Source organism: Pagrus major, chromosome 5 (genome assembly GCF_040436345.1).
Source record: "Pagrus major chromosome 5, Pma_NU_1.0".
Classification (NCBI taxonomy): Eukaryota; Metazoa; Chordata; class Actinopteri; order Spariformes; family Sparidae; genus Pagrus; species Pagrus major.
Window position 1 is genome coordinate 40,736,345 of NC_133219.1, and position 27,271 is coordinate 40,763,615.

Below are 27,271 nucleotides of genomic sequence, written 5' to 3' on the forward strand. Positions count from 1 at the left end.
TATACTACTAACTAAACAAGTCCTGCTCCTGCTCAGCACACCAACAGAACTCCACACAGATTATCACAAAGTTTACAGCCTGTTTTTATTCAACAAAAATGAATGTTCAAAAAATCTTTTTAAATTCTGAAACGTCGACACTTCTTATTATTTCTTCATCTTACAAAGCAGTTTACTAAACACTGCAGCGCCGTCAGACGGCCGTCGCTCTCTAACTGTCCAGTTTGATTTCATTGTAATTCTGCCAGATATTTCCTCACTGAACAGATGAACTTCTTGATGATTAAACAGTTATTGAACGCACAGTTCGACGATCAAAACGGTTCATTTTGCTGCTGCGGTGACTCTGAACTGTTGTTTACATTAACTGGAGGAGGCTTGTGAGTCATGACATCATCGTCATCTGAGGAGCCGTGTGTGGATGAGGTTCAGGCTGTCCACATACTTTTGGCCCTGTAGTGAAGTTTAAAATCAGTTACTGATTAATGAGTTTCTCATTTATTAAAACAGAGTTTTAGAAGTAGTGTGTGTACAGTGTGTACTTCATGGTATCAGTATGTAGTAAATACTGAACAATATGTGCATGCTAACTTGTTAGCACACTGTGTGCTACTTTACTTCATCAGCAGTACAGACGTCATCTTTCTTAAGAAAAGTCAGTGCAGCATCAGTTCTGTGACGTCAGTAGTTCAGCAGCAGCATCAGGCTCGACTCCACCGCAGTGTTTTATTAAATCATTAAGAATTATTAGTTTTTGGTTGCAGAAGTCGAGCAGGACACAAAACCTCACAGGACTTCACCTGAACAAACTCTGCTCTAAAATTGACAACTTTTTGAATGAAGTCTGGTTCAGTCTGATAAAAGGGTTTTTCCACCAATCAGAGTTCAGATCCGACTCTCGTCATGAGTTCCTCTAAAAGTCGTTGATGCAACTTTTCAGGCATCAGGAGACGAACAGCAGACTTGTTGAAGCGTCTGGTGGAGTGAAGCCTGAAGCCGACTCACACACACGCGCACACACACACACACACCTTCCTCCGTCCACACACACTCACACACACTCCAGCTTCATCCTCGTCATCATCATCACTCCCCGCCACACACACACCCGGTCATCACACTCCATCATCAGCTCTTCTTCACCTGAAATGTTGCAGGAAACATTTTATTTTTACTTTTTAATAAACGGCTCGTTAGCATAATTAGCATCGTTAGCACTCCCCATTGAGAACGAATGGGAGCCCCGCTAGTAGGGAGAGTGTGATATTATTTGAGGCTTGGAATCACTACAGCAGGTGGAGGTTGTTGTTTTTTTTGCCTTTCAGCAGGTGTGTTAGCTCGTTAAGGAAGGCCTGTAATTAGTCACCATGGCAACGCTTTACTGCACACTGAGATTTTATTGTTGTTTATTTTGAAGGGATGTTTTAGGATTAAAACGGTCTGCGCTCCGACGTCCCGACATGAACCGGACGCACTGCTGACGACTCCCCTCAGCTCCTGTCTCCTGTCGAGCATTTATCCCGTGCCAAAATGCATCAGAACGTCTCACGTTCTCATTATTTCTTCGTGTCCGGCGAGCAGCTGAATGAACTCTTGTCAGCAGGAAAACAAAATGTCTGCAAACAAACGACAACAGAAGATGAAATTGGCTGCAGGTGGTGTTTTGGGCTTCTGTGAGACAAAGAAAATGATTTATTTATTTTCATAAAAGGGGATTAAAGTTCTCTTCATTATTTTGCTTCATTCAATAAAGAATCCTGTATGTACTGAAACTCAGCGTGTGATTGTGTGAATTTAACTCTTTACAGTCAAAGTTAAAAAGGCTGTTTTTCATCTGACGTCTCAGCCGGAGGTTTGAAAAGTTTGTTTATTTAGTTGGTTTAAAATCAGCCAATGAGGATCTTTCTCTGCTCATTAACATTTCTTCAATAAAACTACAGACTGCTCCTTTAAAGTCGGTAAATATCTAAATTAAACGTAAATTTCAGGTGATTGAATTTGTTTCTTTGTCTCCTTCCCTCCTCACCTCCTCTTTCCTTCCCTCCTCACCTCCTCCTGTCTGTTTCTTTGTCTCCTCGTCGTCCTTCTCGCCTCCTTTTCTGGTTTCTTGTTGAATTCTTTGTTCTCACGAGGTCGTCAGGTGTCAGAGGAAATTACTATCACAGGTGTGTGTGTGTGTGTGTGTGTGTGAGTGTGAGCATCAGTTGCCATGGAAACAGGCTGCAGCTCACAGCAGCATCACTTCAGTCCAGCAGACGGTGTGTCTACACGCACACACAGGCGTCATCCAATCCTGAGAAAATAGCCCCGGTGATGTCACGGTGATGTCACAGTGATGTCATCAGGAGTTACATTCAGTCACTGTGAACATGAACAACATGAATTCTTTGCACAATAAACAAACACGATGAGCTCAGTGAAGATCAGTGTGATCTCTCAGTTATAAAAACATGATGTGAGTTCTCGTCCAGAACCGACCCGACCCGTTTCTGTTCATCTTTGCTCATCTCACATTTTGACGGACAGTTCTGAACTCCTGAAGACTTCTGAGATGAGCCGATGATTTAAAACATTGTTTATCTTTAATATCCAGAGATATAAAACTATGTATGATGTCATCGCAGCAGTTAGTCAGAGTGGACCGGGCCCTCGCTTACATCATCACAGGGCGCCGCGTCTTTATCTCTGACTCTGTCTGATGAGCTCATACTTTCACATTTTAACACCAAACCTTCTGGTGTTTGACCTGCTCCCGTTATTCAACACTTCCTGTCTCCATTTCAAATTAAAAGCCCTCTAGTGTTTGAGTGGACATAATCCCTTCATTTCATAACAGGGCTTTTATTGTGAAACTTTTGTGAGATCATGTGGGAAAGTGACGTGAACAGTTTCAGTGGAGGCTTCACATGAAGCTGCTGCCATCAGACACGTTAGTGCCTCAATTACTCAGCACGTGAAACATTTATTTATGTTTACAGTCAACAAATATAACAATCATATAATTGTTATGTTTAACCCTGATGATCAGAGAGCCGTCGTGTCACATCATCGTGCACACTGATGCAGAAACAATCGTTGCCACCACTGAACTGAACTGTTACACCAGCTACACAGTAGCTGAGTTGCATTGTGGGTAATGTAGGCTCCAGGTTTTGAAAAGGAAGAAGAACGTGTGAAATAAAAAAGATGAATTCATTTTGATCAGCTTAAAGTTGTTGTGTTGTTATAACACAAGTTCACGACACTACACGACTTCAGCATCACAAAAGAAATCTGATTACAGTCGACGTTTACATGTTGTGTTACATGTTACACGTGTTGCTCAAACACCTGCACACACACGTCAATGCACAAACAGCTGCAGTGACCCTTTAATTCAGTGTGTTTTTATGTCAGTGACTGTGTTGACTGACTCGCGGCTGCAGCTCTGGTTTCACACAACACACCGCAGAGACGTTGTGTTTCCTTTAAGTTTGTGTAACATCACTGACTTCATTTGGAAAAACCTGAAAACATCTTCTCCAGCCAATGATTGTCTTTAGTTGGCTCCAGCTGAAGTCGTGTTGTGATAATCTTCATTTCATCAGGTGACTTCATCATTTCACTTTGTCTGAATATAATTCTGACAAAACAAATGTAATTAAATTCAACGTTTTAATCTCTTTAATGCTGCAGACTGAACCTTTAATGTTCACAAAGCGTGAAGGACTGAGGTCTGACTCCGGTTCCTGCTCTCAGTGTGAACGGACCCAGTGATCCGGTTTGTGCCTGTCTCTCTCTCTCTCTCTCTCTCTCTCTCTCTCTGTCTCTCCCTCTCTCTGTGTGCCTGTCTCTCCCTCTCTCTCCCTCTCTCTCTCTCTCTCTCTCCCCCTCCCTCTCTCTCTCTCTCTGTGTGCCTGTCAATTTCAATTTCAATTTCAAATGAGCTTTATTGGCATGAAAGTTTAAGCAATTTTGCCAAAGCAACAAAACACAATATACAATGTTGACACAGTAAATAATTACAGAATAAATAATAGATATATGATTAATAATAATGATAATAATGATAATAATAAAACAAATAAATTAATAAAGAAAAGAAAAGAAGAAGAAAAGAAAAGAGAAAAAATAAATAAATAAATAAATAAATAAAAATAAAAATGGAAAGTGTGTGTGTGTGTGTGTGTGTGTGTGTGTGTATGTGCGTATCAGTGTGCAGGTAAGTGGAGGAGATCATGTCCGGTGTTTGCAGCTTCTCTTTTTCTGTGGCAGGCACTAACATATCTTGCTGCATCTGCAGCAGTGGCACTTTTCTCTCCCAGTAGATGTTGTATTTTTTCTGTGTCTGGGAGTTTGTCAAAATTTGGGGTTGTGTGTGTGATTTTGTAGTAAAGTTTTGTTCTGATATCTGTGTATTTGTCACAGTGCAGCAGGAAGTGCTGCTCTGTCTCCACCTGTCTGTGTGGACAGAGCCGACACAGCCGCTCCTCTCTGGGCAGCCACGTCTGTCTGTGCCGGCCGCTCTCCAGGGCCAGGTTATGGCTGCTGAGTCTGTACATAGTCAACGTTTTCCTCAGTGTCGGGTCGGTTACAGAGCTCAGGTATTCTGCCATTGTGTATTGTCTGTTTAGGGCCAAATAGCATTGGAGTTTGCTTTGGGTTTTGGTTGTAGATGTCCAATAGTTGATGTAATTGTCTTTTTCTTTTGCTATAATTTGGTGGGGCCGGATTGTGTGAGGGCGGTCTTGGTGCCCGGTGCTGTTGGAGCTGAGCCTCTGGACCAGCTGGCTGAGGGGACTCCTGTCTTCTCTCCTCTTGGCATTGTAGGGCTTTGTAGTGGTGGAGCCGGGCTCGCTGGCTTTGAGGTGTTGGTAGAATTTTATAGCTCTTTTTTTGGATCCAACAGGGGAAATTGGCCTAATTCAGCTCTGCATCCGTTGTTGGGGGAGTTCCTGTGGACTTTGAGGATGCTTTTGCAGATCTCTGTGTGCAGGCTTTCGATTGGGTGTTTGTCCCATTTTTCAAGGTCTTGGTTGATGAGAGGGCCCCACACTTCACTGCCGTATAATATAATCGGTTCAATTATGGATTGGAATATTTTGATCCAGATTTTGACAGGTATGTCTATGTTTGAGGATTTTTTTATAGTCCAGAAAGCTCTTCTGCCCTTATCTCGGAGATCTTTAATGGCCAGATTGAAATTTCCCGTCGATGTTATGTTTAGTCCTAAATATGTGTAGCTGTGTGTGTGTTCTATGTCTGTAGAGTCCAGGTGGAACCGGTGTTGGTTTGTCTGACTCTTAGGCCGTTTCTGGAAGACCATGACTTTTGTCTTTTCCAGGTTAACGGTCAGGGCCCAGGTCTGACAGAACTTCTGCAGGTGATCTAGCTGTTTTTGTAGAGCCTCCTTTGATGGAGCGAGCAGTATTAGGTCATCTGCAAATAATAAGCATTTGACTTCTCTGTCAGAGAGGGTGAGACCAGGGATATCGGACTCTTCCAGGGATTTGGCCAGTTCATCTATGTAGATGTTAAACAGGGTGGGGCTCAGACTGCAGCCCTGCGTCACTCCTCTACTTTGGGGGAAGAAGTCTGTTTCCATGATTCCAATTTTTACAGCGCATTTATTATTTATGTACATTGTTTTGATGATATCGTAGGTTTTTCCTCCAATACCTTTTTCTAATAATTTTAGGAATAGACCATGATGCCAAATTGAGTCGAATGCTTTCTTGAAATCTACAAAACAAGAGAAGATTGTGTTTTTGTTCTGGTGGACGTGTTTCTGGACGAGGGTGTGGAGGGTGTAGATGTGGTCGCTGGTTCTGTGTTGTGGTGTAAAACCAATCTGACTCTTGCTCAGGACATTGTGCTCACTGAGGAAGTTTTGCAGACGGCTGTTTAAGATGCTGCAGAATAACTTCCCCAGGTTGCTGCTGACACATATGCCTCTGTAGTTGTCTGGCTCGTATTTGTTTCCGCTTTTAAAGATTGGAGTGATGATCCCTCGGCTCCAGGTGTCAGGAAAATGTCCAATGTTCAAAGTCAGATTGAATAGTTTCAATATGGCAGTCTTGATTTTATGGCTGCTGAACTGAAGCATTTCATTTAAGATGCCATCAGGGCCACTTGCCTTCCGTGACTGCAGGTTCTGGATCTTAGCCAGCAGCTCCCCTTCACTAATTTCATAATCTAAAGGATTTTGGTTGTCTTTAACGATTGATTCAAGGGTTTCTAGTTTGTTGAGCAGATTATTTTGGGCCGAATCCAGAGTGATTGCACTGTATAGGTTTTTAAAGTGGTTTTTCCATATTTCCCCGTTTTGAATAGCCAATTCTTCCTTGTGTGATTTGTTGAATGAATGCCATTTTTTCCAAAAATTATTTGAGTCAATGGACTCTTCAATTTCTTTAATTTGGTGCTGTTCGTGCTGCTCCTTTTTAGCTCTCAGTGTTTTCCTATATGATTTCAGTGTTTCCCAGTACTGGAGGCGCAGCTCATGATTGTCAGGATGTCGGTGTTTTTCGTTGGATAGTTTCCGGAGTGTTTTTCTCAGACACCTGCAGTCAGAGTCAAACCACTTTTCATTAGCTGAGTTTGAACTGTGACGCTGAGATTTTTTCAGATTGGACAGAGATGCTGTGTTGTCAAATATGAAGTTAATATCCCGAACAGCCTGGTTCAGGCCGTCACTGCTGTGGGGATATGAGGTGGTGATAAAATGCTCTAACTGGGATTGGATTGTTGGATGACCGATTGCTTTCTGGTAGTCATCCTTGCTATTACTTGTCCATCTATAGGGTTGTTTGGAGCGGTTGAGTTTGCTGGGCTCTGCTACATGGGGGTCAGTTGGTGTCTTCCTAATGTACAGGGTGATTTTGCTGTGATCAGAGTGTGCCTGTCTCTCTCTCCCTCTCCCTCTCTCTCTCTCCCTGTCTGTGTAGGTGTCTCTCTCTCTCTCTCCCTCTCTCTCTCTCCCTGTCTGTGTAGGTGTCTCTCCCTCCCTCTCCCTCTCTCTCTCCCTCTCTCCCTCCCCCCTCCCTCTCTCTCTCTCTCTCTCTCCCCCTCTCTCTCTCTCTCCCCCTCTCTCTCCCTCCCCCCCTCCCTCTCTCTCTCGGTGTCTCTCTACCAGCCGCTGCCCCCCCCTCCTCACCCTGCTGGATCACCGGCAGCAGTGCGGAGGAGACACCGGAGCGGCTCCACCAGCAGACTCCTCGCCGAAGATCCGCCGCAGTGTTTCCCGTCTCGTGTTGTTCGTCTCGGCCGTGAGCACCGCGGAGCTGCGCGGGATGCTGTCGCCTCCTGAAGCCGGATAATCAGACGCAGAGGCCGGCGGCAGGAAGGCGAGCTGGCCGGAGTCACAGCCAGGGCTGCTGGGTGAATCTCGGCCTCCGTGCTGGATTTTATCGGGACATTTTTGGATATTTAGGACGTGTTTGACCCGGTTCTCCCGGCTGAGGTGGTGGACTGTTCTGGCTTCGGGTTTGCTCGGTCCTGGATGCCCCGGAGGCCCGGAGGAGCTCAGACTGCGGAGCCCCGGAGCAGTGCTCGGACACCGGGGAAGTAGAGCAGGTAGGTCGGCTGTGAGACAAACAACATGTGTGCCCTCGGCGGCTGTGCGGCGGACACCGTGCTGTGATGAAATAACGTGAACGTGTCGATAATTAAGACCCAGAACGGGCTGTTCTGGACGGATCCACATGTTAGCTAACGTTATGTGACTGTTTTGTGTTTGAGGAAGAAGCTAGCTGGTTGCTAACTGTTAGCCTCGTAGCATTCCATTGTCACAGCCCGTTGGGCTAGCTAGGCTAACAGGCTAGCTTTGTAACAGCTGTGAAAGGCTGAAGTTTTCTCCACAAACGCGGTAAATTGAAGTTATTATCGGACGTTTGAAATCCGTCTTCGTGTCTCGGTGATTCAGTGACTGTGTTCGGTGAGTTACTTCGCGCTGCTCAGACGCGGTGGACTGTTGTCGTCTCGTTAGCACGCTAATGCTAACAGCGGGGCAAGGAAAAGTGAGCTCCCTGCCGCTGTAGCACAGGGAGCTGCCTGTTAGCCTGTTAGCTGTTAGCCTGTTAGCGTTAGCCTGTTAGCGTTAGCCTGTTAGCCTGTTAGCCTCTACCTGATTGCAACACTACAAGGAATCTCAAAATGTCTCCTCTGTCATTTTGTCGGAGGATTTCATTTCACCGGTCAGACGGGCTGACGGGCACAGCTCGGCTCGGCTCGGCTCGGCTCGATTTAAAATTATATATATTTATATAAATTAGCCCCAACATTAGTACCAGGCGTGTGCGCGTGGGACACGCACGCGGACCATGGTAGGAGGGTTGGTAGTTGAAAGCCAGGCGGTGGACCTGCTCTGCTGTCTGCAGTTTCACGTCCTGAGATGCAGCTGATGTGAAACCTTCCTGAATCAGTTAAAGTCAGTTTTATTTGCTTTGTCTGAATTTAACAGGATTTTTAAAAACATCAGACATAATTTGGTGTTTTGACACTTTGAACCTCAAGAAGTCAAAAGTCTTCTAGTTAAAAAGATGAACTCAGATGTTTTAGACCTTCACCTGGTCTTTGTTAAACAAGTTACAGACAGTTATTGTGATATTAACTTCACTGAAAATCAGGTGTAATATTATATTTAATTTGCTGACCGTGTGTTGACGCTCAGAGTAAACAGAAATATACTGTCCATTCAACATAAACAATAAAAGTTGCTTGTCTAAAACTATTTCCCGTAATAACGTTCACTACGGAGGCCCTGAGTGCCCAAACAAGATGTGATCACTTGACGTCAGTGTTTGCAGCGTGTAGACAGAACCAGAGGTCCAGAAGTTACTAACCGTGTTCGACAGTCAGTGTGTTAAAACACGTCGCGCGGTCAGAAGAGCCACAGATGATGAAACAGTCTGTTGTGTCTGTAGTCGGATAATAAACTTTAATATCTTTCACATTTAGTTTTTCACAAACTGAACAGTGAAAACAAGCTTTTAGGTTTTCTGCTCCGACTGCATGAAACAGTCCGGCTGCTGATTATTGATCAGATCGATCAGTTCATCAGTCTGTTGCTGTTCAGGTCTCCTGTGACAGATGTTCAGAATGAAGCTGGTTCATTAAATAGATAAATAAAATAACTGATATGCTTTCACTTCACTTCACTTCACTTCAGTTCAGGAGCTTTGGGTCGATCCAGAGTAGATTGTCAGGATCAGATCGGTGCCTGCTGACCCAGAAGTTTTCTGTGTCGCTTCGTTCTGAATGAATAAAAGTAAAGTTGATCTCTGACGTGACTCTGGTGAGTTCAGTGGAAACTGAGGAGACAAACAAACAAACAAACAAACAACAACATTAAATAATAAAGCAGAACTCGGCAGTTTGCTAACAAACAGACTTTTAATCACTTTTCCAAACCTGTTGAGGAGCAGCGAACCTGCCGACCTTCACCTGGTTCAGTGTTGTCACAAACATTACACAGTGTGTAGAAGTGTGTGGTGCGTTCAGGCGTCTGGAGCTGATGGTTCTGGTTCTGGTGTGTGTGTGTGTGTGTGTGTTCATGTTTTAATCTGACGACTTCTTCACTGAGCTCTTCACTTCCTGAATCTTGCGCTGATATCGATCGACACTGTGGCCGCTGGACGAGGAACACCTGCAGAGTCCGACACGACGGTTCTGCCACGAGTTTTACCGTTTACCTGAGCTGATAGTGTTCATTCTGCTCTGTGGTTGTTATTGAGGCCATCGTCTCGTGTCCGATCGGACCAACAGTACCAGCTGAGCTTCCTCACCTGTTCCCTCCAACAGTGAGTTGATTTGTTCACATTTAAAACTGGAAAAAACGAATCTTTCTAAAAAACACAGAGAGAGAAGTCGGTTCTTGTTTTCATGTTATAACCGTGTTACATTTTATTCTCCTGCTGCTGCTCTGTTTCTCCCGTCGTGTTCAAAATGTTGTTGAGAAATCAAGACGTTGTCAGCTGCAGCAGGTAACAAGCTCAGGTGGGTCACATGACTCAGGTGTGATCAGCTGTTGAGATTAGAGGCAGGTAACAGCTGGGAGTGTCGACTGCAGCGTGTCGCTTTGTTCCTGATTGTTCACATGATCGTCAGCATGTTGAGACGCGTTCAGTGTTTGTTCTCAACTTCTTATCGTTATTCAGCCTCCTGCGTTGATTCATTAGTCTGTTCACCTGATGTTGCAGACGGTTTAATATGCTGCTACATTTTGTTTTTTAGTTTAGAAAAAGGTTAAAATACTCAGCAGCTGATTGGATGAACCATCTGTCCCTCACCGTCTATCACCGGCAAACTTCAACCAATCAGATCAACCGCAGGAGAGTCAGTGGAGAGAAGAGAGAAATAAACTCCAGTTCTGATAAACTGACGCTTTAGCAGCTACGCTAACCTCTGAAGAGGCCGCCATGTTGTTTTCAAACACACAGTCACACCTGTAGTTCCTCAGAGGACACTGATTGGTTCAACCACTGTGTCTGTTGTCGGACATAAACACAGAGCTCAAAGCCCGGCCCCGCACGCCCGGCCCGGCCTCGCACACCCGGCCCGGCCCCGCACACCCGGCCCGGCCCGGCCCGGCCCGGCCCCGCACACCCGGCCCGGCCTCGCACACCCGGCTCGGCCCCGCACATCCAGCCCGGCCTCGCACACCCGGCCCGGCCTCGCACGCCCGGCCCGGCCCCGCACACCCAGCCAGCGACACCGACACCATCTTGTTACAAAATTGAGTGATTTGCTTTAGTGTCCTGGTGTCTCTGGTGTTCAACAGTGTTCAGTTTTCCTGAGCGAAGCTCGCTGAGTGTTTCACTGAGTGACTGTGTCGTTCATCTTCATACCAGAGTCCATTCACAAAACTGCTAATTAAATGCGACCTTTATCAGCAGAGCTGCTCGTCCAGTGAGACGGATTCTCCGTCAGTCTTGTTTCTATCGTCAGTCGTTCTTCAGACACAGATGAAGATTTATTGTTTGTTCACATGTTTTTATTCTTTACCTTTATGTGAATTCAACAAGTGGTTTATTATCGTCAGGACTAATTAATCACCTGCTGATCGGTCTCATTAACGATTCAACCTGTAGATTAAAGGAGTCGCTGGCGTGTTTTATGTTTTCCATTTAAATGTTTCTGTTCATGATCGTCTCAATATCATTCAATAAATAAACTCAGACAGACGTTTGTTCTGACCACCAGGTTTAATTATTTACTCTAAACTGAAATACCCATGAGCCTCAGCGGCTGTTGCTGTGCAGTCTGAGTGACTTTAAAACGTTTTGTTGTTGAGAGTGAGAGTTAAACACGGTCGCCACGGTTACTGACACATGATTTCTCCAACACTGATCCATCATTTTAAAGTTAATACATTTATTCTCATTTCATTTTATATACTTTCATTTCTGTTCTCGTGCTTCTGTAACACCCAGAATCCTCCTCCAGGGTTTTAATGAAAAATACTTCTTTTAAACATTTACAGTAGAAACAGCTGGAAACACCTGGAAACAGCTGGAAAACTCACTCTGAGGAGGAAAATCACTGAACGAGTTATTATGTTCTTTGAATTAGTGATTAAAAGAAAAGACGGAGGAAAATTTAAATGCTGAAAAATAAAACTTTAAACAGAATCTGGCTGCCGGCCGACAGTTTGATAATCCTGATTAATCCTGATCTGCTGTCCAGCTACATGATGATGATGATGATGATGAGGATATAATCTCTGCACTCGTAGCTAAAACCTCTGAGTGTTTTTTGGTTCCTGATATTCAGCGTCAGTGAGACACATCAGGTCCAGGGGACACATCAGGTCCAGTGAGACACATCAGGTCCAGTGAGACACATCAGGTCCAGTGAGACACATCAGGTCCAGTGAGACACATCAGGTCCAGTGGACACATCAGGTCCAGGAGACACATCAGGTCCAGGACACATCAGGTCCAGGGGACACATCAGGTCCAGGAGACACATCAGGTCCAGTGAGACACATCAGGTCCAGGAGATACATCAGGTCCAGGGGACACATCAGGTCCAGGGGACACATCAGGTCCAGTGAGACACATCAGGTCCAGGGGACACATCAGGTCCAGGAGACACATCAGGTCCAGTGAGACACATCAGGTCCAGGAGATACATCAGGTCCAGGAGATACATCAGGTCCAGGGGACACATCAGGTCCAGGGGACACATCAGGTCCAGGGGACACATCAGGTCCAGGGGACACATCAGGTCCAGGGGAGGGAAGTCCACATGTTTCACAGTCTGAAGTGTTATCAGTGAATCAAACGGCAGAGTTCTGGTTGTGAGTCAGTTTCATTCAGAGGAAACGTAAATGTCACATTCAGGAGAAGTTGAATCATTTGCAGCAGTGAGTCACCGGAGCTGCTGCTGAACCACTGAATCAATAAACGGGTTATTAATTGTTCTGGTCTGACAGCAGATCATCGGACTTCATCTGTTCAGGTTTTCTGCTTTGATAAAAACACAGTAACCGTTTTATAACAGAGTTTATTTACTTTTACAAGTCGATTTTTATTCAAGCGTAGTTCTGTTTGTGTTGTTAAAACCAGTTCTCGGTTCTCGGATCTTCTTTCTGTTCATCCGACCAGCAGGACGTCTCAGATGATTCTGGGTTCTGCAGGATAAGATCCATGTTTACATCTGAGGCTGAAACCATTAGCTGATTCTCACATAATGTCAAATATTAAAGGAGACACGTTCTGCTCATCTTCAGGTTCGTGCTCGGTGCTTGTGTTCATGCAAAGGTAGAGAGCTGAGCTGACCGTCCTGCAAGGCATTGTGGGTATTTAATTCTTAATGTAACAAAAGAGTAAAAGGCGGCAAAATCTTCAACATTCAGTGTGTAGTGTGTTGTTCACCGCTGTAGAGGCAACGAGGCTGATGGGAAATGTAGTTTGTAACAGAGTTCATATCACCTGTCTCTCTCTCTCTCTCTCCCTCTCTCTCTCTCTCTCCCTCTCTCTCTCTCCCTCTCTCTCTCTCTCTCTCTCTCCCTCTCTCTCTCTCTCTCTCTCTCTCCCTCTCCAGGAGTTTGTCTGTCTGTCTGATTGGAGCCCGGTGGGCCAGCCCCCCCCACCATGAACCCTCTGAACCAGATGAAGGCCGGACTGGCCAACAACCCGCACAGGTACGTCCGTCTCTAAATACTGTCTCACTTCCTGTCTGTGGCTCTCAGCTCATTGGTTCCTCCTCTCTGTGTGTCTGCAGTGAGGGTTCGTACCCCTACGACCCCTCCAGCTGGCAGCAGCCCACCAATCAGCCCACAGGATCCCTCTCCGTGGTAACCACTGTGTGGGGAGTGACCAATCCCTCGGCCAGCCAGGTATGACATCACCAAACAGGAAGTGAATAATTCATTGTTCTGAATCACTTCAGACTCTCGTTGTTTATTTTCTTCTTCACTGTTGATTTTAACGTAATCACACACGGATGCATTTTAATCTCTTTGTTAAACGTGTGTAACTGTTAAAGAAGAACACGTGTGTGGTTCTGTGTCCGTCAGGGTCTGGGTGGAGGGGTGATGGGTCCCGGAGCCAACCCAGGCGGGGGGCCCATGATGCAGGGCCCCGGAGGTCCGGGCATGGCCGGAGGACCAGGAGGCTACATGGGCCAGCAGGGCTACGGAGAGCCCAGCAAAGGCTACATGAACCAGGGAATGTACGGCCGGACGAGTGGGGGATACGCTGGAGGACCGGGGGGATATACGGGGAGGTGCGTGATTGTTTGTTTGTTTATTATCAGTAATATTTTATTTTCCATCACTAAGATGCAAACAACATCAAAAATAAAGAAAAGATTGTCATTGTGTTGTGCCAGTTGTACTAATAGTATCCTAAAAGAAGACAGTGTGTCGGTGATGTGTAAGATTATTCAGTAGAGAATGAATTCATTCAGTTATTTCTCCGGGTCGATACAGAACACAGCAGTGAAAGTTCTCTTTCTGTGGAGGTGTTGGCCGTGTTTTCCTGTTAGTTGGTACCAAATTATGTCTCATCCACAGAAATGTGTAAGAAATAAAATGGAGTTAAAGAAAGTGTCGGAAAATCAGCTGAAGTCACCAGATTAAATCCCGAGCTTCACCTGTGTCCGTCCTCAGTTACCCGTCCAACCCCGGAGGCTCCAGAGGGTCAGCTGACTTCACTCAGGCTGCTGCCGCCGCCGCTGTCGCTGCTGCTGCTGCCACGGCAACCGCCACCGCTACTGCAACCGTCGCCGCCATCCAGGAGAAACAAAACCAGGAAATGAACTATGGACAGGTGAGGAGGGGGCGGGGTCAGAGACACTCCTGCTGCTGATTGGTCACATGTGGACTGACTGAAGGAGTGAGTGCTCCCTCTGCTGTGACTCCGACCAATCAGCTGTCACCTGAGCTGAAGGTCATGTTGAAGTCACAACTACACGACGTGTGTGTGTGTGTGTGTGTGTGTGTGTGTGTGTGTGTGTGTGTGTGTGTGTGTGTGTGTTGTCGTCTGAAGTGAAAATGTCTCCAGTTACTGTGACGTCATCGAGGATGAAGGACGTTAAACTGAACCAACCACGTTAGTCCGACCCTCAGTACTGTCGGACTTCCTGTCTGTGGCTCTCAGCTCCGAGCTCATTGGTTCTGACTGTGCGAGTCACACATACAGAGTTTCAGTTGTTGAACAGAGGAGATTGTGTTTTTGTTTGGGACTATTTTCAGCGGAGGATTAATCCACATTTGATGCTGTCGTGAGTATTTTCGGCAGCAGGATGGACTCTTGAGTGTGATGTCTACCTCACTGGTTCTGACTCGTTGGTTAGACACGTGGACTTGGCGGTGCAGTGTGTTGTGTGATGGTGTTTCAGTCAGCACCATGTTAACATATTATTTATGTGTGTGTGTCAGATGGGAGGTCCAGCCTATAACAACCAGTTCATGGCCCACTCGGGCCCCCGCGGCCCCCCTGGCATGGCTCCTGGAGGTATGGGTCCTGGTCCAGGACCTACAAGAGGCCCTCCCTCAATGGGCCACATGTACGGACCTGGAGGCGGCCCCCAGCGGGTCCCTCAGCACCCAAACTACGGACCTGGACCACAGCAGGGCCACCTGAGGCCCCCACAGGGTCTCAAACGGCCGTACAGCTCTGAGGTGAGTCAGGAGGTCTGAACATTTATCTGAATATATTGTCTTTTTTTTTTTGTTCACGTCTGATTTTATCAAATCAGAATTTGTCACTTTGATAGAAAATAAAAATCATATAAAATCATATATTAAATTTAGACACAATTCAAACATTGTGTCTAAATTAAAATGATATTTGAATTAAAGGAACATTTCAGTCATCATCTCCTCCTGATGATATAAAGTCAGGCTCAGCCATCATCTCCTCCTGATGATATAAAGTCAGGCTCAGCCATCATCTCCTCCTGATGATATAAAGTCAGGCTCAGTCATCATCTCCTCCTGATGATATAAAGTCAGGCTCAGCCATCATCTCCTCCTGATGATATAAAGTCAGGCTCAGCCATCATCTCCTCCTGATGATATAAAGTCAGGCTCAGCCATCATCTCCTCCTGATGATATAAAGTCAGGTGAAGTCTCGTAGTCCACAGAACATTTCTGGAGCTTCACAGTAAAACAGAGTTGCAGCGTTCTGCTGAACAGCTGAAGCAGCTGGAGATGATTTAAACATCAGATGTCTCCGTACAGCTCGTCTGCTGTGATCTGCTGATCTGAGGAGATGTTACAGCTGCAGCGTTGTTTCACATCAAATCAAGAGATAAAAACTGAATTTTAGTTTTTTTGGCTGAACTGTTCCTTTAATGTACGAAACAGAAATATAATATTTCTCATGTACTTCCTTTTCATTCCCCAGTCATTCCCAGGAATGTCTCAGCAGTACGGCGTCCCAGTCGGCTCCAGTGTGAACGTGATGTCGGGTCCTGGCGGTGCCGGTGGTTCAATTCCAGGTTCGGGTGGAGGCGGTCACGCCGGCCCCGGCCCGTACTCTGGCCCCAACATGCAGTACCATCCAGGTGAGACGTCTGCAGGTTTTCAGTCATTTATTAGAAAATCGGTCTTACTTTTAACAACAGACTCATCCATCGCTAATAAAATGATAAAGACAAAAGTAGCACATGACAGCAGTAAAAACTATGAGTGTCAACAGGACGTAAAACAATTGAAGTTTTAACCCTCTAGGCGCCAGAGTTTATTTAGGAAAATATTCCGTTTGGATTGTAAGATTTCAAAAGGCTGTAGCTTGGAAGTGGTGAGAGATAAATTCATAGTGTAAATGAGAAAAATATTCATAATGACCTAAAGTTTGTGATGGGAGTAAATTTAATCATCTAATTTGCATATTGTGACGTCACCAGGTGACTGAAAGTAACTTTCAGTAAAACTGATTTTTGAACATATTTACACAGAAAAAAAATATTTATATTGTCATCTCATCCTCAAAATAAAGGAACAGGAGTTTGATTGGAGTAAATTTACTAATCTAATTTGTATGTCACCAGGTAAAATTCAGTAAAACGGAATTCTGAACATATTTACACAGTAGATTTTTTTTTTTTCATCCTCTCATCCTCAGAGTAAATGAACAGGAATCTGATAGGAGTAAATGTCCTAATCTAACTTGTAAAAAGAAAAGAAAACTCTCGCCGTGATCAGCGTGTGCTGCTTGTGTGACAGTGTGCGCAGCTGCAGCATCGTCAGTCACTCGTCTCTGACGAGCGATCGTCATCAGAGGGCAAATCATCCCCTTCTGAATCGCGATCAGCAAAGATCTGTGCAAGCACCTCATCCGCACTGTAAAGTCTTTTGGGCATTTTGTTTTTTATTACAAAAATCGCTGTCTGTCTCTCGATCTGTCCAGCACACTTCCGCCACCGCTCCGCGGCTCTCTCCTCTCCCACTCTGCCCGCTTAGCCGCTTAGCCGCTGCCGCTCCGACAGCCGGTGTCGGGTTTCAAACTTTTTTTTCTCAGGTATTTTGCATAGAAACACACCCCCAAATGACGTCAGGATTGAAGCTGTATCTATTGGCTATCTAGTGGTAGCAAGCAGTAACAGCACAAGGCAGTAGATTTAAAGATATGGGCTGTTTTAATGAGCAATGTTGCCTGTCGCAATAATGCGACTTTGGCGCCTAGAGGGTTAAAGAAGAGAACAAAACCAACATGTACGCCTGATCGAGTTTTAAATAAAGACAGTCCAAAGTGTGGTTTTTCTTTCTGTTCTCGGTGGGAATCAGTTTCTGTAGTGCAGCTCAGCACAAAGACTGGAAGCAGGTGGAAACTGTTAGCCTAGCTCAGTCTAAAGAGGATATTCTCCATCTTTTCTGTCCGACTCCCTGCAGGTCCTGGAGGTCCAGGCCCCGCCCCACAACGCTCCGGCTCCTCCCCCTCCTATCAGAGCCATAAGATGCCCCTCCCACAGTATCCCCCCTCTGGACCCCCCAACTCACAGTACTACAAGGTGAGGAGCGTTCACCTGTTTACAGTCACACTCTGTTCACAGCTGGTCTTAACACCCGTCCATCTGCTTCACTGTAACCACAACATCACCAGACTCCCTTAACAAATGTGGTGATTTTAAGAGTTGTTGAGTTAAAACAAACTTTATAACGTAGTGAAACTCTGTCTCTGACAGACTCTGAATCATTGTCTCCTTCTTGTAAATTCAGCATTAAATGAAAACAGTAAGTTGTTTGTTTCCTTGTAAAAAGTGTCAGTTTGTGGCAGCATGGCTGCACCAGCCTGTCTGCTTCTGTGTCTAAAGTGCTAAAGTCTGACCTGCCAACATTTAGCAGCTGTTTGAACACACTGTTTACACTGATTTCACCATTTACACTCAATTTATGAAAGAAGAAACATTTTATTGATGCTAAACATGTCACATTTTACAGATACACTAAACAGTAACCAGTATAGGCGACTTCTTTGTCCCCAGACTCCCTTAACAAATGTGCCAGTTTAGTGAGTTGTTGAGTTGGAGACACTTTATAAACTGTGTGAAACTCTGTCTCTGACTGATTCTGACTTATTTGTTCCTTCTTGTAAATTCAGCAAATGTTCTACATGAACTTCTTTCTGTCTTTGTGTAGAAACATGGAGTCTGTTTGTCCCACTGATGGACGGGTTATAGTGAAGTTAAACATCTTTGTGTGTTTGTGTGTTTGTGCAGCAGGAACAGTTTAATGGTCAGGGTGGAGGTCTAAACACTCTGACAACAGGGGGCGCTGCTGGTGTCTACAACTCCTTTAACCAGCCGTCTGGGGTAAGATGAAGTGTGTGTCTGTGTCTGTGTGTGTGTGTGTGTGTGTGTGTGTGTGTGTGTGTGTGTACTTTACATAAGTATTTCCATTTTCTGCTACTTTATTCTTGTACTGCATCTGTCTGGTATTTCACAGACATCTTTCACATTAAAATACTTCTTACATGTTACCGTGTGACGATGCTTCTCATGATTAATTCTGATGCACATGTCACAGACTGATCATAACTGTGCATGTGGCGAGCATGAATTATGACTTCTGTCACGGTGACACATACGAGCTGAAGCACCACTAATTGCTCAGTCTGCAGGTTTTAACTTGCATATTTCAGCTCGCTGTCGGTGTGAAATTTTGAAATCAGTCTTGCAAACTGATTTGTTCAGCTTCTGTCAAACCTCCCACACCATGACATCAGATTACAAGCAGACAAGTATGAGCCACAGCTCATCAGCCTCAAAGTAACTTCAAGTCCGAGGTACTGAGAGGTTCTGACAGCTGATCCGACATTTTAAAGGAACAGTTCGGTCATTAATGGCTCCAAACAGCTCGTCAGAATAAATTAAACGACTAAAGACTCAACTCTCTCTCTCTCAGCCTGGTCGAGGGTTGCCAGGTTACCCCTCCTCGCCGGTTCCTGGAAACCCGACCCCTCCCATCACCCCCAGCAGCTCCATGGCCCCGCCCTACATGTCGCCCGGCAACAGTGACGTCAAGCCGCCGCCCTCTTCCTTCCTGCCTGACATCAAACCCAACATGGCGGGCCTGCCCCCCCCTCCGCCTACAGGTACACACACACACACACACACACACACACACACACACTGTTCGCTCAGATTTTGACACTTGTATTATAATCATGTTTTATTAAGTGATGATCAGTAAAATAATCACATCATGAGTGATAATCAGATTATTATCATTGACAGTGTGTTTGAATCTGCATCATGATTTAATATCACTTCCTGTCTTCTCTGCTGCGACCTTTGACTTCTTCTTAATCTGATGATAGTCAGTATTAGTTACTGTGGTCAGTGGTGATGTCACAGGAAGTGTGCAGCTGTCTGACTGTTTTGACTTCCTGTTGACAGGTAACCCTAGCGACGACCTGCGGCTGACCTTCCCGGTGCGTGACGGTGTGGTCCTAGAGCCCTTCAGATTAGAGCACAACCTTGCTGTGAGCAACCACGTCTTCCAGCTGAGAGACTCCGTCTACAAAACACTCATCATGAGGTGAACACACACACACACACACACACACACACACACACACACACACACACACACACACACACCTGCAGCTAACTGAAAAACTCTGACTGGGTGAATAAACAGCTGTTTAATTTGTTGGATTTGTGTTTGTTTTCAACAATCAGTGACTGTTTCTGTCATTTCTGTGTGTGTGTGTGTGTGTGTGTGTGTGTGTGTGTGTGTGTGTGTGTGTGTGTGTGTGTGTGTGTGTGTGTGTCAGACCGGACCTGGAGCTCCAGTTTAAGTGTTACCACCACGAGGATCGACAGATGAACACTAACTGGCCCGCCTCCGTCCAGGTGAGACCTTCATCCTCCTCGTTTTTATCTCAACGCTTTATTTATAAAATCTGTTGAGTATTTCTGCTCTGAGGAGTTTTGTTCTGTTGATTTACCTGCCTTCCCCTCCTCCTCCTCCTCCTCCTCCTCCTCCTCCTCCTCCCTCCTCCTCCTCCTCCTCCTCCTCCTCAGGTGAGTGTGAATGCGACTCCTCTCACCATTGAGCGAGGTGACAACAAAACTTCCCATAAACCTTTGTACCTGAAGCAAGTCTGTCAACCGGGCAGGAACACCATCCAGATCACTGTGACGGCCTGCTGCTGTGTAAGAACACACACACACACACACACACACACACACACAGTTTTTATAGATTTAAAATTCCTGAACACATAAACCAAACACAGGCTGAAGTTTGTCATGTTGTGATCCGTCTGTTCTGTAGAGATCAATCTAATGTGTGTGTGTGTGTGTGTGTGTGTGTGTGTGTAGTCTCACCTGTTTGTCCTCCAGCTGGTTCACCGTCCGTCGGTGCGGTCGGTGCTGCAGGGTCTGATGAAGAAGAGGCTGCTGCCTGCAGAGCACTGTGTCACCAAGAGTGAGTCACTCGTTAAAGGAGCAGTCCGCTTTGTTAAAAACAGGCTCATTTCATTTCCTACGAAAGATCCGATGCTTCTCTTTGTTTTAACAGCACTACGACTCTTACTGTTGCTGCTCACTCTTATCGGTTCTTTTTTATATTTAATGAGAAAAAAACGAATTAACAACCAATTTTGGTTTTTCAATACGTCCTGTACATAAACTGACTTTGTTCAGTTCTTCAGTTGTCTTGAACAAATCGTGTTAAGACAAAACAGTAGAAGTAAAACAAGTTAACTAGAAGAGTAAAATAATAATGAACTAAAACTATAAAAAGTAGTGTTGACTATGATAATTTCATGATACTATAATATTTGTACAATAATGTTGAAAAAGCTAAAACATGATAATTAAACAACACAAAAAGCTTGATGATAAAACTTGTTAAAGAACTGTGGACTCACTGCAACGCTTAAAGAAACTAGTGATGCTGAACTGCATCAGTGGCTTTTAAAGTTAAATAATACTGATAATGTGTAAAAATGAAGAATATTTAAGGTTTTGTCTGGAGCCGTCCGATTGGCAGATATTGGCGCAGATGTGTAGATATCAGCTGTCTGATGTGATCCGATATGAAAACCAGGCAGAACAAGTTGCTTGGGGTAATTTATAATTATTAATTTCTGAGAAAAGTTCTGATGATTTTAGTTATGAGGTATTTCACAAGCAGCTCCGGTGTTTCATCTCAAAACCCTGAAATCTCTGTGACGTGTTTAATGTAAATTATAAATGATGTGACATGTTGGTAGCTGAACCGTCAGCTGACTCGTCATTAATGATGTAGTTTGAAGACGGTCTTCACTTCGGTCCGTCTCATATTTCCTCCTCTCGGACTCGTCTGTCTCTCAGTAAAGAGGAACTTCAGTAGCGGTTCCATCCCCGGGACCCCCGGGTTAAACGGAGAGGACGGCGTGGAGCAGACCGCCATCCGAGTCTCGTTAAAATGTCCGATCACTTTCCGCCGCATCCAGCTGCCCGCCAGAGGCCACGACTGCAGACACATACAGGTGAGAGCCAATCAGAGCACACCGCACACGGTGATGTCACATAGAACAAATGAAATAAATATGCTTTGATCATCATCCAAAATAATCTGTCTGTATGTCTCTCTGTCTGTGTGTCTGTCTGTCTGTCTGTCTGTCTGTCTCTCTGTGTGTCTGTTTGTCTGTCTGTGTGTCTCTCTCTCTGTCTGTCTGTCTGTCTGTCTGTCTCTCTCTTTGTCTGTCTGTCTGTCTGTCTCTCTCTCTGTCTCTCTCTCTCTCTGTCTCTCTCTCTGTCTGCAGTGTTTTGATCTGGAGTCGTACCTGCAGCTCAACTGTGAGAGAGGAACATGGAGATGTCCTGTGTGCAAGTAGGTCACAGTCACACACACACACACTCAGACATTTAAACTAAACTACACACGTCTTATCTCCATTATAACCTCTATGTGTGTGTGTGTGTGTGTGTGTGTGTGTGTGTGTGTGTGTGTGTGTGTGTGCAGTAAAACAGCGCTGTTGGAGGGTCTGGAGGTGGATCAGTACATGTTGGGGATCCTCATCTACGTTCAGAAGTAAGAAACTCGGGTCTTCTCCTGGTCTGTTTTGGTTGGCTGGTCGCGGGTCTGTTCAGTCAGACAGCATCAGCGACACACTCTTCCTGCACACACTGGCTTCCCCACGTCCAACAACACAGTCGCCACAGCTAGCTTACCGTTAGCCTGCAGCTAGCTTACCGTTAGCCTGCAGCTAGCTTACCGTTAGCCTGCAGCAGATAATAAAATTAAACCTGAAAAAACAACTAATAGTTGATCTCTGTGGCTCTGCATTATTAAACTTTTTCCTCCTCACTCCTCACTCCTCACTCCTCACTCCTCACTCCTCACTCCTCCTCCTCCTCCTCCTCCTGCTCCTCACTCCTCCTCACTCCTCCTCACTCCTCCTCCTCCTCCTCACTCCGCACTCCTCACTCCTCCTCCTCCTCCTCCTCCTCCTCCTCCTCAGTTCGGAGTACGAGGAGATCACCATCGACCCGGTGTGCAGCTGGAAGCCGGTCCCTGTGAAGCCTGACATCCATGTGAAGGAGGAGTCTGACGGTCCGGTGTTGAAGCGCTGCCGGACGCTCAGCCCGAGTCACATGGTCCTGCCCAGCGTCATGGAGATGATTGCATCACTAGGCCCCGCCCCTTCCTCTGCCGCCTCCTCCTCCCCGATGCCCTACTCCTCCCTGCCTACAGGGGGCGGCAGCAACAGCGGCAACACGCCGGACTACCCCGGAGCAGGTACGCAGAGTGACCAACAAACTCCCCCAGCTGATGACTCCCGCTGAGACGTGTTGTTGTGTTTAAAAATGAAAATGAGGCGATCTAATTAAAATGAAGTAATTTTCATAAAACACGTGAACATCAGATAAATCCAGGTTCAAACTTCTTGTTTCATGTTGTTGATGAGTCGAAAGTTTCATAAAGGGAATTTATGATTTCTCTTTTTATCAAAACTAAATCAGAAAATATCAGCAAACATTAAAAAAGCTGTTTGCTTCTTTTTGATTAAAGCTGCAACAATTAGTTGATGATGGATGAATTGTTGTAATGAAGCAGTTCTAATGTCAAACATTAAAACATTACATTTATAAACTAATCAATAAATCGTGAAAATGATCAGCAGAGTGATATTAATCAGTAATGAAAATAATCGTTAGTTGCAGCCTTATTTTGGATAAACGGTGAATACCAGATTTTAACTCAGATATCAACATTAAACTGACATTAAAGGTTCAATACGTAAGAATCTGAGACGAGAACATGAACACGTTTACTAAAATCATCACGTGGAGGAATAACATGTCTGTGTGTTGTGTTAGCATGCTAACCAGCTAGCTTCGGCCCGTCCTAGTGATGTAAACACCAACACTTGGCTAGCTGCATGGCTAACTGAGGTACAGCTAGCAGCAGTTAGATGTTTAATACGCTGCCCTGTGTGCTTTTAATATGAATTTGATAGAAAGCTGATTTTTACATATTGCACCTTTTTAGACCTTTTTAATATTTAATGTTTAAATATGCAGATGAGAATGTGTTGACGTGTTTCAGCTGCAGTAAATCAATCATTTAAAAACAACAAAACAAACCTCCATTAACCACGAAAGGATCGATCGTTGATTGATCGTTGATGACATCGTGGTGTCTTCCTGCTGAACGAGCAGCTGATGAAAGATCAGCGCAGGTCGATCTGAAGCTCTGAGCGGAGCGACGAGGACGTTTTCTGTCTGCTGAAACTCTTCATGACTTTTATGACTCAAACATTAGAGCAGCTCTCGTGTTCACGCTGCAGAATAACCCTTTAACCTGCACAGCTGATCAGAGCCACGCGTGACACACACACACACACACACACACACACACACACACACACACACACTAAATGTTCCTCGTCCTGCAGCTGGAGTCCATCAGAAATCAGTAACCGTCTATAATTGGTGTATTGATCCGTTTATTGATCGGTGTGTGTCTCCTCAGCTCCGTCCTATCCCGCTCAGTCTGCCGGCTTCTCGGACTTCACCGGCCCCGGGACCCCAGGGGTCGGGGGGGACTTCTCCTCCCCCGGGCCTCCCCCTCTCTCCTACCAGTCTGAGCTCTCCAGTGCCCTCCTCACCCCCGACAAACCCCCCCCTCACCCGCTGGCTGGACAGGTAACGTCTTCATCATCTTCATCATCGTCTTCATCATTTATCGGTAAAGATCACCCAGTTAAACTTCTTCTTCTTCCTCTTCTCTCCTCTTCCTCTCTCAGATGTCGGTCTCAGGCCGCCTGGACTCCACTTCCCATGGTGCTCCTCTCTCCCAGCAGCAGTCGCAGGGTCTCCACGGAAACTCCCAGCTTGGGGGCGGCAACCAGATGATGCAGCGTAGCAACCAGAATCCCCGTCTCCAAGGCGACGGCTCCTTCGGTCTTGGGGGGTCTGCGGAGGTTCCAGAACCGACTCTGGATGTGAGTTTAAACCAGAACCAGTAGAACCAGGAGAACCAGTAGAACCAGTAGAACCAGGAGAAGTGACATGAGTGCTGATTGTTGATCACATTGACTCTGGTTATGTCACCGACATCAGTGACAATAAAGTTTTCTGTAGTTCTAATAATTCTCTGGATGTCTACACGTCATGCAGACCCGCCAACACATTCTGACATCAGAGTCCGTTTGTTACTCTGAAGTTCACAAAGATGGAGACGTCTCGTGAGTCGGACCTCTGAGAACCACGTTCATGTTCCGACCCAAGATTCCTCTGCATGAAACTCTCTGAACACGAGGTCCAAAGCAGAGTGACGTCACATAAAATACACATTTATATATTGTCAGGTTTTTTACTGGACTTGTTCCAGCAGCCCGCTGAAAGGTAAACAGACTGTGGGCTGAAACGGGCCCTGAGGCTGAATTATTAAAGAGCGTAGTATTGATGAGCTCGGATGGTTCTGGCCACAGACTCCTCTGAGCTCCCAAATATTATTTCTGTGAATGATTCACAGCCACGATGGCGTCTGCTGAACTGATCCGAGCCAAGAGTACCGAGTGCTCATGTCATAATGTAGAAATGACTTCTGAGCTGTCCTGGATCAGAACGTCAATATGAGCTGGTTCTCCAAAACTCTGATGAAGGTTGGCCGGTCTGCATCACGTCCTCTTCAGAATCTGTTCTGATTCTGCTCCTGTTGATCTGCGGTGACAGAAAGTAACTAAGTAGATTTCAGAGTACTGTAGTTTTGAGGTTCTTGTCCATCAGCTGGACGTCAGGAACACAATCTGAACACAAACGGTTCTTCTTGCTGTTCGGTAACATTTCCTGCCTTCAGATGAAGCAGACTGTGTCTCATTCGGTCGTGATGTCATCAGTGACCCAACACACCGACCAATCAGAGCGTCGGACAGAGAAGTGACTTAACTCGTCTGTTTGTCTCTGCAGCTGCTTCCTGAGTTGACCAACCCAGACGAGTTGCTGTCGTACCTCGGACCTCCGGACCTCCCGAACAACAACAACGACGACCTGCTGTCGCTGTTCGAGAACAACTGAACACACACACACACTCTGACACACACTCTGACACACACACACACACACACACACACACACAGCAGAATAAGACTTTACTGTAAGATATGAACTCTTCTCTCCTCGCCCGCCAACGTGATGGGCGGTCCAACATGGCCGCCGCCGTCTGCACAGGACGGAGCGGACGATTTAAAAAAACAACTTTTAAATATGAAAGTCTTTGATGTGACGATGAACTCGATGGTGACTTTATTTTATTGTTTTTTATTCTCAAACTGTATTTTGATGCTTCATCCTTCATTCCCCGCCGACAAACTTCAAACTGTTTCAAGTGACGACCACACTGCTGCTTCAACTACACACACACACACACACACACACACAGACACAGACAGACAGACACACAGACACACACAGACACACACAGACACACACACACACTGTGGACGTGCAGCAGTAACCGTGCTGTGTAGTTTTTGAGCGGTGTGGTCCTTTAAAGCCAGTGTTTCTGCTCTGAATGAGTTTTAATGTGATGCTATAAAAGGAGGAAGATGAGCTTTAAAGGAGCAGTCCGTCTGTTTTTACAGACATGTTGTCTTTGTTTTTCACCTGAGATCAGAAGGTTTACATTCAGCCGCAGCGTCGGTGCATCGTGACGAGTGAATCAGAAGATGTTTGTTTCAGATGTTTTTCTTTCACGAGACCGAACAGAATCATTTCAGACCGTCTGATCGGATCAATGTGAGGAGATCCATCGCCTGCAGACGCGTCAGTGTTTCAGGATCGTTGATGGTCGACAGCAGGAAACAATCATTCCTCTTTTCGTCGGTGAAACGCCAACAGAGTGAAAAAATGTCCGTCCAGGTTTGTCAGAGTTGAATGTGACGTCTTCAAATGTTCAAACAGTCTCAACCCCAAAGATAAGTGAGACGCTGAGGAAACTGGAAACAGAATTTAGACATTTTTTCACTATTTTTGCTCGAAAAATGAACCGACTTGTAGTTTATTGTCTCCTCGCTGCTGTGCACGATAAACCGCCAGAGACAGACGGGTCAGAACCTGTCTGAAGGAAAAGTTTGTAATATTTTGTGAGCAAACTGTTTTTATTCTTCTCCTGGTGTTTTTGAGTCACCAGGAGGAACAACAGAGTCGGTCAGAGCAGGAGGACCAGCACAGATGTGATCCTCGTTCAGTGCTGCACATGTGAACATGAAACCTGGAGGATCTTGTGTCCTGAAAACACCTGATCCAGGTTTCTGAACAGTTTGTTGGTGAGAAATGAAGAAACAGAAGCCTTAAAGGAACAATTCACACAAACCCAGTCATCATCTCCTCCCGATGATATAAAGTCAGGCTCAGCCATCATCTCCTCCTGATGATATAAAGTCAGGCTCAGTCATCGTCTCCTCCTGATGATATAAAGTCAGGCTCAGCCATCATCTCCTGATGATATAAAGTCAGGCTCAGCCATCATCTCCTCCCGATGATATAAAGTCAGGCTCAGTCATCATCTCCTCCTGATGATATAAAGTCAGGCTCAGTCATCGTCTCCTCCTGATGATATAAAGTCAGGCTCAGCCATCATCTCCTCCTGATGATATAAAGTCAGGCTCAGCCATCATCTCCTCCTGATGATATAAAGTCAGGCTCAGCCATCATCTCCTCCTGATGATATAAAGTCAGGCTCAGCCATCATCTCCTCCTGATGATATAAAGTCAGGCTCAGCCATCATCTCCTGATGATATAAAGTCAGGCTCAGCCATCATCTCCTCCTGATGATATAAAGTCAGGCTCAGTCATCAGTCATCACCAGATTTAACCCTTTAATAACATGAAGTCTT

The 27,271-nt window shown here is 45.5% G+C and overlaps 1 protein-coding gene across 2 annotated transcripts; it reads left to right on the forward strand.

Annotated features, from left to right (window-relative positions):
* Positions 1-7,162: 7,162 nt before the first annotated feature.
* On the forward strand, positions 7,163-27,052 carry LOC140995761 (zinc finger MIZ domain-containing protein 2-like). Of its 2 annotated transcripts, none has more exons than XM_073465841.1 (21): positions 7,163-7,554; positions 13,027-13,126; positions 13,207-13,321; positions 13,502-13,710; positions 14,096-14,255; positions 14,867-15,109; positions 15,838-15,997; positions 17,325-17,443; positions 18,152-18,244; positions 18,837-19,026; positions 19,331-19,472; positions 19,711-19,789; positions 19,961-20,092; positions 20,261-20,366; positions 21,257-21,414; positions 21,691-21,758; positions 21,891-21,959; positions 22,390-22,667; positions 23,904-24,076; positions 24,178-24,375; positions 25,343-27,052. In XM_073465841.1, the coding sequence occupies exons 2-21, from the start codon at positions 13,077-13,079 to the stop codon at positions 25,448-25,450; spliced, it is 2,850 nt and encodes a 949-aa protein (XP_073321942.1). In that variant the 5' UTR covers positions 7,163-7,554; positions 13,027-13,076; the 3' UTR covers positions 25,451-27,052. The 2 variants fall into 2 exon arrangements, with proteins under 2 accessions (XP_073321942.1, XP_073321943.1); XM_073465842.1 differs by lacking the exon at positions 7,163-7,554 and adding an exon at positions 9,537-9,779.
* The last annotated feature ends 219 nt before the right edge of the window (positions 27,053-27,271 follow it).

Coding starts and splice junctions, on each gene's coding strand:
- LOC140995761 (XM_073465841.1), top strand. CDS start 13,077: ATGAACCCTCTGAACCAGATGAAGGCCGGACTGGCCAACAACCCGCAC. Junction 14,256..14,866: donor AGGAAATGAACTATGGACAG/GTGAGGAGGGGG, acceptor TGTGTGTGTCAG/ATGGGAGGTCCAGCCTATAA. Junction 20,367..21,256: donor AGAGCACTGTGTCACCAAGA/GTGAGTCACTCG, acceptor TCTGTCTCTCAG/TAAAGAGGAACTTCAGTAGC.